General features: G+C 41.4%; 1 protein-coding gene across 1 annotated transcript; it reads left to right on the plus strand.

Annotated features, from left to right (window-relative positions):
- The first annotated feature begins 3,022 nt into the window (after positions 1–3,022).
- Positions 3,023–10,178, plus strand: LOC119087731 (C-type lectin domain family 2 member H-like). Its single transcript, XM_037204324.1, has 3 exons — positions 3,023–3,044; positions 7,203–7,328; positions 10,012–10,178. The coding sequence occupies exons 1-3, from the start codon at positions 3,023–3,025 to the stop codon at positions 10,176–10,178; spliced, it is 315 nt and encodes a 104-aa protein (XP_037060219.1).
- The last annotated feature ends 2,120 nt before the right edge of the window (positions 10,179–12,298 follow it).

Consider the following 12,298-nt stretch of genomic DNA (forward strand, 5'->3'; position numbering starts at 1 on the left):
CCTTATTACTCACCAGCATGCTAAAGGTCTAATTTTGCATTTTCTTTACGGGGAGCATTGTGTCTTTTTTATAGGAAAAAAAAATCACAAGGGACTGCACCATGCTAAACATATGACTGGAAGATCAAGAACAACCTTCAGAACAAGACATGCCAGGGGTTGGGGCATTAAAACCAATGAGACATCACCTCCTACCCATTGGATGACTACCCTAAGAAAGCAGTTTCCCCACTAAGTAATGAAGGAATGTTAAGTGTGGGTGACAATGTGGGGAAATTGAAGCCATTATTCATTGCAGGGGAGAAAAGCAAGAAAGTGCCACTGCCGTGGCAACTGTGGTAAGCACTCAAAAAAGAAAGGAAGGAAGGAGGAAGGAAGGAAGGAAGGAAGGAAGGAAGGAAGGAAGGAAGGAAGGAAGGAAGGAAGGAAGGAGGAAGGAAGGAAGGAAGGAAGGAAGGAAGGAAGGAAGGAAGAAAGAAAGGAAGGAAGGAAGGAGGAAGAAAGGAAGGAAGGAAGGAAGGAAGGAAGGAAGGAAGGAAGGAAGGAAGGAAATAGTTTAAAATGGTACCTACCTACCGCCAGGCAATGGTGATACACTCCTTTAATTCCAGAACTCATGAGGCAAAGGCAGGCAGATCTCTGTGAATTTGAGGCCAGCCTGGTCTACAGAGCTAGTTCTAGACCAGACAAGGATACACAAAGATAAATTCTTCTCAAAACTAAACAACAAAAACAAAAAAAAAAACTAACCAACCAAACAAAATAGTACCTACAACTTGATTTCTGGATATATGAATACAAATATTGAAAGTGGGGTCTCTGTTATATCCACACCAGAATTAATCTTGAAATTGGATCCCATGAAATAGTAATAAGAGCTGAAATGGCCTTTATGAAGGAATCCACTACAGACGTTTTGCCAAATATACATAAAGATACATAAAATGCTTTCAAAATATTTATTTTAATCTTTGTAGAAGAGTCACCTGTCAACCTTGGTCAGACAAGTCTCTTTCAGAAACAGATGTTGGGACTCACAGATGGTCAAATACTGAGAATAAGTAACTACTCAGCCTCAAAAAAGACGTCTATGTCACCTGCTCAACACGCAGAGAATGGTGTGAAATGGGGATAGAGGGACAGACTGTAGGAGTGGAAGGGTAGGAAGGAGTGAAGTAGGATGCTGTCTTCTGGACATATCATGGCCATTGTGAACACACAAGCTTGCAAGGAAACCTGGGGGCAGGGGAGGAAGGACGGAAAGAAAAGAAGAAAGGAGGTGAGGGAGGAAATAAGGGAGGAAGAGAAGGAGAGAGGGAAATAAAGGTAGATAGAGGACAGACTGAGAAGAACAAGGGGTCAGTGGGAGTAGAAAGGGATGTGAAAAGAGAGTAGAAGGTGAATGTGACCACAACACCTTTTATGCAAGCATACAGATATTTATGTTGGATAGTTTTATGTCAACTTGACACACAAGCTAAAGTCATCTGAGAGGAGGGAACCTCAATTAAGAAAATGAATCTATAAGATCAGCTGTAGGGAATTTTCTTAATTAGTGATTGGTGGGGGAGGGCAGAGGCCATTGTGGATGGTCCCATGCCTGGGCTGGTGGTCCTGGGCTCTGCAAGAGACCAGGCTAAGCAAACCATGAACAACAAGTGAATAACCAGCACCCTTCCATGGCTTCTGCAACAGCTTCTGCCTCCAGGTTCCTGTCCTGTTTGAGTTCCTATCCTGACTTCCTTTGATGATGAATAGTGATATGGAAGTGTAAGCGAAATAAACCCTTTCCTCCCTAAGTTGCTTCGGCCATGGTGTTTCATTACAGTGATAGTAACCCTAAATTTAAGAAGAAATGAGGCCTTTGGGGAAGTGATTCAGTCATGACTCACAAATGGATCAGCACTTTTTATAAGGGTTAAAACAACTTCAGGATTTTTTGTGTGTGTGTCATTTTACTGAGTCCTGCTGAGTGGGAACAGAGCATTCATCCCTCTGCCTTTACATCCCCTTCTACCATGTAAAGTGGCAGCAAGAAAGTCCTCACTAGACACCAGAGGCCAGGAAGGTAATGTCTGCTTTTATACTGTAGTCCCACACCACTGTCCAAGGTAGAATGCTCACAAAGCCAAAATATGGAAGGAGCCCAAGTGTTCAACAGGAGATGGTTGGATAAATTTCATACATAGGAACTGGAGAGATGGCTCAGTGATTCAGAGCGCAAGCTATTCTTCCAAAGAACCTAGATTGGATTCCCAGCACACACATAGTACCCCACAACCATCTGTAACCATAGTTCCAGGGGGTCTGATGCCCTCTTCTGGCCTCCATGGGCACCAGACACCCAAGTGATGCATGGACACACATGCAGACAAAATTGTCATTAAAAAAAAAATGTTTGATTTATGTGTGTGGATTTCTTTCCAGTCCCCCTCCACCTCCATGTCTCTCCCTTCCAGCCCCTCCCTCTCCTTCCCTTCTTTCCTGTTTCCTTCCCTCTTTCCTTCTGCCTGTCATATGAGAACCCTAACCACTTTTATGTTTTCCTATCTTTATATCCTTTTCTTTAATGTGATAATAATTTCAGTTGTGTTTTGTCTTTATTGGTCGTATGCTAAAATTTCACTATCAAGAACCATCTGTAGCCCTGGTGGAAAACTTATAGTTTCTGTCATTGTATAGAATGCCGTGCCCTCTCCTGAGATAGTTTTAACTATACATTTGTTAGAATGAAAAACATAGGTCTCCCCTAAAAGGGGTGAGAGATAGTTTATTCTGGAGCCAAACATGAATGTCCATGGCCCAGCAGCACATTCAAGTTACCCAAACTCCATGATCTGAAGTTTTTATACTGACAGAACAAAGAATGCCACAAATCAAGATACATTTCAAATATGGTGGAAACTTCAGATGGGCAGGTTACAGCAATATGGGGAAACCTCTGCTATTGGTCTCACATGCTACCTGGTGACATTCTTCAGGTTTTGGTCAGTGGAAGCTAGGAGTCTAACACTTTCCAAACATGCTTCACCTGTCAGCTACAAGTAAGACAAGTCAGACACAGAGACAGGCAGTGAGTGGATATCACTTTAAAGATAAATTGTAATGGGGCTCTGGACCTGCAATATCCCTGCTCTCCACTATCACTGAAGTTCTAATCAGACAGTCAGGGTTTGTAGGAGGTTTGTAGGAGGTTTAATTGCACAGTAGTTAGTAAGTTCTTTACAGGAAGTGATGACTTCATTAATACATGAGTCTGAGACCTGGACAGGATAAGAACATGGCTTTCTCACTGACTCCCCAGAGAGGAAACACATGAGACTTTTATTTCTAGCCATTGGCGTGACTGTGATTAAGTCTGAATCATGTCTGATGTTTCCACTGGTCTCAACTCACTTGTTCCTTATACAGAAAATAAAGAACTTCATTGAGCTGTGGGGGTGCCATGGATTGCTCAGACTTGCTTGTCATTTCCAGAAAGTTTGCTATATTTAAGTTCAGCTTCTTTTCCTGCTCTTCCTGTTCTTCAGGAATATCAACTTTACACTCCCAAGACCTCTTAATTCTTTCAACAATTACCCTTCTCACTGCTTTAACTTGGCTGCCATGATCAGCTTCGTATTCACCATTTCTAATGGAGTCCTCCTTTCTTTAGTCTTTATTGTCTTTCATGTCTCTGCTAACCACTGAAGGCTCATTTATTCCTCCACCATTGTGCTTTATTATCTTATTTTGAGCTGCTATGGGTGTGCTTTTATTGAAGCTGTCTCTAAGTTATTGGAGTGTGAAGAACTTTCCATATGAGTATATTTTATTTACCCTAAAATGTTTATTCTAATGTAAATTCTTAATCAACTTTCAGATTCCTTTTCCCCACATTCTGATGCCATTTGTGGTAAAGGAACATCAGAACCAAGTCTATGCAAAGTCCCCAAAGAAGTTATTTTTGCAATTACACGTTGTGCAGATTGTGTGCAGAAATATCAGTGATCAGCTGCCTGAGGGGTCCTTCCTCTGCCTGTGTAGGCAAGGAGTTCTTCCATTTCTGTTTGCAGAAGTGAGTCACAGCAGCTGTCTGGGACTCAGCAGCAGCTGGCGCCCTCAAGTGTTCAGTCCTTGTGCAGACTTCAATGATCATAACCCTTAGCCCTCAAGTGTTCAGACCCCAGGACTTTGTACCCTTAGTCCTTATCAGAAGCTTGTGTTACAGCTCTCAGCCCCAGGTCTGAGACCCTTGTCCTGAAGACTTGGTAGCTCTCTGAAACTATTTCAGCAACAAGGACCTGCTGTTTCTCTTCATTTGCTCCTTACAGCCCTTTATCCCTTTTCAGCCTCAGCTCCGCCCCCTTTGTCTTCTTTCTCCTTCCTCCACCTGCCCTGACAGCTAGAAAACTGACCAACTGCTTCTTCTTCAGTTGTCAAGCAGCAGCTGCCTTGCCCTGTCCACAGTGTGGCCTGACTACACTCAGCTTCCCTGCCTCTTGCATGTTTTGTGGCCTCAGCCCTCACCTCTGCTCTCTGCTGTCCCTGGTGCTGCTTCCCCGGTGTTACCAGCTCAGTCTGAACTGCTTAGAGAAAGCAAGAAAAGGCCACTCCAGGGAAGCTTTTCTGAGGACTGATGTTGCAACACGAGGGGAAGCAGCACAGGAAGGCATCCAGCAGACTTGCTGGGGCAAAGCAACCTCCTGAGTAGCTTGAGAAAAGCCCTTTGGACCAGTCATGGGTTTCTAACCAGTCCCAGTACTTTGTGTAGATCAATCACAGCCTTGACTTTTGCACCAAGCACAGCCTTTGACACTTATGCTTTGGAATAACAGGCTGGATTTTTAGCACCAGTGTGTTTTCTAGAGTTTCACACGAGGGAGGTACTTCTCTGCCCTGGGTAAAAATGATTTCAGGGTCATCTTTAGCTCCATGAACCTTCTGATAGCAAATAGCCTGGTTTAAACCAATCTTACTGGTTTAATACAACAAATGCAGTGTGTGTGTGTGTGTGTGTGTGTGTGTGTGTGTGTGTGTGTGATATGAGTGGATGTGGGCACACATATGGTAGAGTATGCACATGGAGGTCAGAGGACTACTGGCTTGAACATGTCTTTTTGATACTCCATTAGCCAGACCAACTGGCCCAGGACATTCTGAGGATTGTCCTGCCTCTGACTCCCTTCCCCCAACAGGGCCACACTGGGATTACAGATGTTCACTTGCTATCATTACCTGAGCATCCCCCACAAAACTGAGGTGCCAGTGGATCAGTAAAGGCCTGGAGATGAACTCCTCTGGAGACAATTTCAGGGAACAGCCTCTGCTTCTTTGTACCTGAACAACTACTTACAGAATGGAAACCTATGAACTGTGATTGGTGAACACATTATCTTGGACTGGACAGTGAGTGCTCACACCACGAGGGTCTTTGTATGGGAGAAGCACATAAAGGAGACCTGAGGGTGCAGACTCTTGAGCAGGACAGTTACAGGCCACTAGTGGTCCGACTCCTGGGAACACTCAGGAGCATGCTTGCCATGTGTACCATGCTTCTTATTTAGAAGTTTATGAAAACAAAGACGGTATCTGGGCTTGGGAATGATGTCATTTCAATTTTTCGAATCTTCTCTTCTAGGACCTACATCAAGAAATAGGTTAGAGCCATTAGCAAACAGCTGAGGACAAGGTCCTCTGATCTTCACCCCAGATGTTAGGTACCAATGCCCACCAAATTCAGCATTGGCATTATCTGGACTTAGTGCAGTAAGCCAACACTTGAACAGGATAGGTGCTTGCTGCCTTCTCTGGCAGCTGCTCAGCTTCATCTGCTTCGTTCCTCCTTTCAGCCGTCCAGGGTCTGGTGAGCTGGGCAGGGATTAGATGTGATTGACTCACCTCTGCCATTGGGAAGCTGAAGAATGCATCTTTCAGGTCTAAGTTAGTGTACATCTGTTTCTGTGCAGAAATTGTTCTCATGAGAATCAGAGGTCCCAGGTTCCTTTACAGTCAGGAGAGGTGTGTTCCAGTGTGACTGGCAGGGCACCAGGATGCCTGTCTCTCTAAGCCAGGCAATACAGACTGCAATTTCTCTTTTTGTTTCCAGGGTCATTGGGTATTGTTTAATCTGACTGAGGGTAGCTGGACAGGTTACTTGAACAATTAATTATAGGAAGTTGGTGTTGTGTCAGTCCTAGAGGTTGGTTCCTGCCCATACTCCTGGGAATCTTTATTGTATAGTCCATTGTATGTTTTGATTGGGGGTGAACTTTCAGCCAGGAGATATTCTTCTGAGAGAGGGCAAGACACCAAAATTTTGCTGAGTATCTAAGTTCTTGTTTCATCTTCAGAGAGGGTGATGGTAGCTTCCACTTTATGCAAAAGGGCTCATGCCAATCAGTTCTCTGTTGTTAAACACCTTTTTATCTACCTCCAGCAATTGAGACTTATTTATACCTTTCATTATTTTTAACTGTTGCCACATAAAAAAAAAAATACTGTGTGGCAATGGATCCCCTAGAATTGTAGTTTTGAATGGTCGTGAGCAACCTTGTGGTCACTGGGATTGAACCCAGGACATAACTGCTGAGCCATTCTCCAGGCACATGACCCTATTTCTTTGCCCTGGTGAGGACTTCTGGTGAGAAGTCATCTTGGAGAAACTCCTGCTCCTGATTGCTGGGAAAACATTCATAACGGCACCCTTGGGAATGAAGCAGACTGCAGTTGGATTCGTTGTTTTGTTTTTAATGGATAACTTTAGTAGAGTTGAGAAAATCTCTTTAATTCCTGATTTTCACATAATTGTGTTTATTAAGATATTTTGATTTTGCTTTTTTCTTATTCTGTTAATATGTCTAATTACTCTAGTATGCTAGTATGGTTTTTAATGTTTGCCGCAGTCTCTTTTTCTAGACCAGTTTTTATGAAGCCAAATCAGGCTGACTGTTGTTGCTGCTTCTCACTGTGCTCCTTGCTCCTTTTGTTTCTTGCTTTTTTCACGATTTACCCTTAATTCAGGTACTGGAAGACTCCCTGATCAAAGTTCTGTTTCCATCCTCTCTAGTCCTCTTTCTCTTGTGAACATCTTTTATGGACCATGGCCTTCTTTTAAAGGGGTTTTCAGTACAAGGCAAATGTAGAGTAGGGTTTTGTAAGAAATTTATTTATTTTCCTTTAGAGATTATTGAGATTAACATTCTTATATTAATGTTTTATAGCTAAAAAGCTCCAAGGACAATGTCTGAGAATCGTCTCCCGTGTGACTCCTGTTAAGCTTCACTGCTGTTATGTAGTGATCATCATCCTCACTGTGGCTGTAATTGCACTTTCTGTTGCTTTGTCTGGTGAGTGACTTATTCTCCAGATTCTTTAGAATTCTGTCCACATCCACGTTGTCAGTAGATATTTATTGAGTCACTTGGAAAGAGGGAACTCGGGGTATGAAACCTTCTCTGCTCTCTTGAGGTCAGGTAGCTAGAAGACAATGGTGAAGTTGAAGAGAAATTTAGGAAATCTTACAAGTCAACACAGTAAATTATGATCATGGCTTAGGACTGATAGCAGCAGTGGAGGTAAGGGCAGGGTGGTTACATTCTTGATAGTGTGAAAATGAAGCTGGATGGAGTCTTGGAAAGAGCAAAGTCGATATCAGATCTGAGGACCTCCTCATGACTGACATTGCCACACCCTGACACCAGCAAGATATTGAGTGCAAGAATTCCATTAATGAAGTTATTTCCTGACTCATCTAGATCAAAATAGCCATTTCATTAAAAAAAAAAAAACACAATATAAACTCTATTTGAAATATCATTTTCAAGCTGAGGGTTTATCCTCTGGGTTTAAGAGTTGTTATTTTATACCTAAAAAGATTATAAACTGTATGCATAGTATGCATATTTAAACAAAGTCTCACTATATAGACTAGGATGATCTTGAACTCTAGAGATCTGCCTGCTTATGTCTCCTCAGTGCTGAGATTAGAGTACACCACCATGCCCAGCCTGTACACCTATTAAAAGTCCGTATCTTGTGTCTGTAGAGAGAAGTACATCCTAGGAAAAAAATGACTTAACTCAGAAAATGGGTCTATTTCTAGCCTTTCCTTTCACTTGTTTGCTGTTCCTTACACTTTCAGAGCATTCCCTGAAACCCTTCAGAATACCAAGTATCCACTGTTGTTGTTTCATGTTATGTAACATTTGAATATATATTCATCATGTACCTAAGGGAGACATAGAAGAATGTCACTCAGTGAAGGTGAGATTAAGAGTCTTTTTTAGCTGGAGGTGGAGAGCCAACTCAGGCCAGAATGCACCCTCTCCTAGGAAGTAAGTCAGGGTAAGGTTAATAAAGGTCAAACCACAATAATATCATTTAGGTGTCAGGGCAGAAACAGAAGTTTCAGACATTTCAGCTAATGGAAACAATTTCTCTATACTATGAAACCGGCTACCTTCCTGTGGCCACAGGTTTGTAACCACATTGTGAGTGAATGTGGTTAGCTGACTTGGGGAGCAGTTGGGTGAAGCACCAATAGAATTTGCTAAAACTAGGATCAAAGGGAGTTGCTTTGCAGTTCAACAAGTCATATAATTTTCAGGACACTGTGAATGCTACCATATTAAATCCATCCATTAGACACTGTTCTTACATATATGTATATACATATATCTTGTCACACACGTGTGAATAATAATCTTGAACTTTGATACTCATTAGTTTACATATGTTTTTTTTAAAAAAATATGATTTAAATTTCCCTAATCTTTGAAAAATCCTATTTGAGTCTCAGTTTTGGTTTTGTTTGATTTAATTAATTATTTTTTGAGATAGGGTGTCATCATGTAATTCTGGCTGCCTGGGACTTGCACTGTAGACCATCCTGGCCTGAGTTCATAGAGATCTACTTGCTTCTGCCTTCCCATGTGCCACCATGCAATGCTTTCTCTTCTGGTGTTTGTTTACACTGTTTTTTTAACTCTACGATTTTTATCACAAGGTACCATAGAATTTCTTTATGTCTATTAAAAGTTATTTATCTTGTCCTTTGGAAAGTTTACCATATTTTTATTCCACTTAGTATGCAGATTTATATTGAAATTTTATTTTTAAAAATTCATATATTAACAAGCCATTCAGTGTTTTCAGTGCAAGTGGTGGAACTGATGGAAAACTTGGCTGGTGTGTATAAGGCCCTGGGTCCAATAGTCAGCCTGAGAGAAATAAAAGCTGAGAGAAATAAAAGCAAAAGCAAACTGTTTGAAAAATTAATCTAGAATTATAATTTAGAGTAACATTTATATTTTGAGTTATTTAATGTACTTCAAATTTTGATAACTATGAAAAGAAAAGAACATTTATGTGTTATTAAGTGGTAGAAATAAAATTGAATGGCTATATTGGACTCAATTATTTACCACAATGCAATGTGATATATGGTGAAAATTATGAGCTATTAGCTGTGGAATAGGACAGATGGCTTGTTGAAATTCTCAGTTAAAGCCTGCACATGGTGCATTTAATACTGTTATTACCTTTACACAATAATTAAGTGAGAATTGCATTTTGCCAGACTTGGTGGTGTATGCCTGTAATCTTAGCACTAGGGAGGCAGAGGCATGTGGATTTCTGTGAGTTTAAGGCCAGCCTAGTCTATACAGCACAGCACAGCCAGGGCTACATAGAGAGACGCTGTCTCAATCAATTGATAATAAAATAATGATTCATTATTTGTAGTATATCAATAAATATTGCACATACACCTGAAAAATTCTATTACATTGCTTTTATACTGTAGGTGACCATTGCCTGTCTGGGTATTTCCCTCACAGGGCCCAATTTCTGCATGTCAAAGCAATATAAATAAACTTCCCTATTTGGAAAAAATATATATCAGGCAAAATTTTGCCAAGTCTTATTTATGTTACCTTAAGTATTCAGTACTAAGTAAAGATGATGAGTCAAGAAAAGATATGACATAGAAATTCTACTTTATTATATTTGATTGTACCATCTACACTTCAGTGGAAAAGAAAGGACTTATCTGTGAGATCTGCCCAAGAAACTGGATTTTATTTGGAAAGAAATATTATTATTTTTCTGAAAACATAAGAAACTGGACATGCAGCCAGATCTCCCACGTGGAATTAAAGGCCAAACTCACTCAACATGAAGCCCAGAGGGAATGGTAGGAACTGTCTCGGGACTGGTTTTGACTGTTGGTTTTGTTGTTGAATATATTCATTGTCCTGAGTTGGGGAGTTTAAAGTTGATGCATGAAGAAGTGAGAATTGCATTTTGTCAGGGTTGGTGGTGCAGGATTCCAGACAGGTGGCACATTCCAGGCAGCATGGGGGACAAAAGGTACATGAATGCCATTTGTTAGTATTTCTCCTGTGACTGGAGCCCTAAGGAATTCCACTAACATTCTTTCATGTAATAATCATAGTCAGCCTGAAATGTGAGGCATAGTGTTTCCATTTTACTAAGGCGTATGACTATAGTTTGACAGACTTTTCCTGGGAAGATGCAACACACACACACACACACACACACACACACACACACACACACACACACACACTTCTATTCACCCAAGAAAGGGAGCCCTTATCAGACCAAATAACTATTGTACCAATGTTCAATTTGGTGATGCAATGTGTTTGTCGTTGGGGTTACTAACAGTGTTAAGGGGACTGACCCTTCCTTAAGTTAAATATCAATTAAATATTTCACACCTGATATATTGTTAGACATTGTAATACTCTTGTTTATGTGACCTTCTGTGGTGGTTTGAATGAGAAAGGCTGCATAGGCTCGTATATTTGAAAGCTTGGCTGCCAGTTAGTGGAACTATTTGGGAAGATTTAGGACATGTGGACTTGCTGGAGTAGGTATGTGTAGCTGAAGTTTTCTCCAGTCCTGCCTGGCCCACTGTCAGGAAAAAGCTCTCTCACCTGCCAGTCCTGAAGCCGCTCAGACCCAGCCGCTCAGACCCAACCAAGTAAACACACAGAGACTTATACTGCTTACAAACTGTATGGCCGTGGCAGGCTTCTTGTTATCTAGTTCTTCTATCTTAAATTAACCCATTTCTATAAATCTATACCTTGCCACATGGCTCGTGGCTTACCAGTATCGTACATGTTGTTACTCATGGCAGTGGCTGGCAGCATCTCCTGACTCAGCCTTCCTGTTCCCAGAATTTTCTTCTCTGCTTGTCCTGCCTATACTTCCTATCTGGCTACTGGCCAATCAGCATTTTATTTATACAGAGGGATATCCACAGCAGGTATGGCCTGGTTGGAAGAGGTGTCACTAAGGATGGACTTTGAGGTTTCAAAAGCCCACACTTGGCCCTGTCTCTCGATCCCCCCACTCCACCCCACCCCTGCCTGCTGCATGCAGGTCAAAATTAAAAGTCACAGATACTACTCTTCCTGCCACGATGCCTATTTGTTCTTCCTACATGATGAACATGGACAAACCTGAAACTGCAAACAAGCCCCTAATTAATGTTTCCTTTTTAAGAACTTCCTTTGTCATGGTATCTCTAAACAGCAATAGAACAGTAGCTAAGATACCATCCTAGGGAGGTCTTTTCTTGTCACCTCAAAAGAGACTTTCTCAGAGCTAAGCAAGTTTTACAGAAGTTGTGATTTACAGGTTTCTGGTTAGAACAGTTTTATCTTAAGCAAACAGAACTTGCAGTCAAAGTGGACAAAGGTGGTGGTCGCTTCTTAAGGGAGAAGAACAGATGTATTCCTTGTTCACCAAAAAGGAGGGGATCGGTGGATTACATAAGCAGAAGCCAGCAGTGTGATGTCAACTCTGTTTTCCATGATCAAAGGCATAATCTGCTATTCTGCTTGCTTATTTTTATGTAACTTAGTGTTTCCCAAGTAACTTTATCAATCATAATTAATGTTAAAGTTTGTTGTTTTCCTTTGCCCTTTAAAAGGAGTATGGTTGAGGGGTTACTCCCAAGGAGCAGGGATGACTTGAAAGCAGCTGCATCTCCAAAAAGTTCACCCAAACCCGCGTGCCAGCTCCCCAAAACATGCAGCTCCCGGGGCTCTCTATGTCTCTTGCAGACAGTTTAACCATCTGTCTTAGTTAGGATTTTTGTTGCTGTGAAAAGACACCATGACCACCGCAACTCTTACAAAGAAAAACATTTAATTGAAGAGGCTTGCTTACAGTTTCAGAGATTCAGTCCATTATCATCATGGCAGGAGCATGGTGGCGTGAAGGTAGACATGGTGCTGGAGCTGAGAGTCCTACATCTTGACTAGAAGTCAACTGAGTGAAG

This window comes from Peromyscus leucopus, chromosome 3 (genome assembly GCF_004664715.2).
Source record: "Peromyscus leucopus breed LL Stock chromosome 3, UCI_PerLeu_2.1, whole genome shotgun sequence".
Classification (NCBI taxonomy): domain Eukaryota; kingdom Metazoa; phylum Chordata; class Mammalia; order Rodentia; family Cricetidae; genus Peromyscus; species Peromyscus leucopus.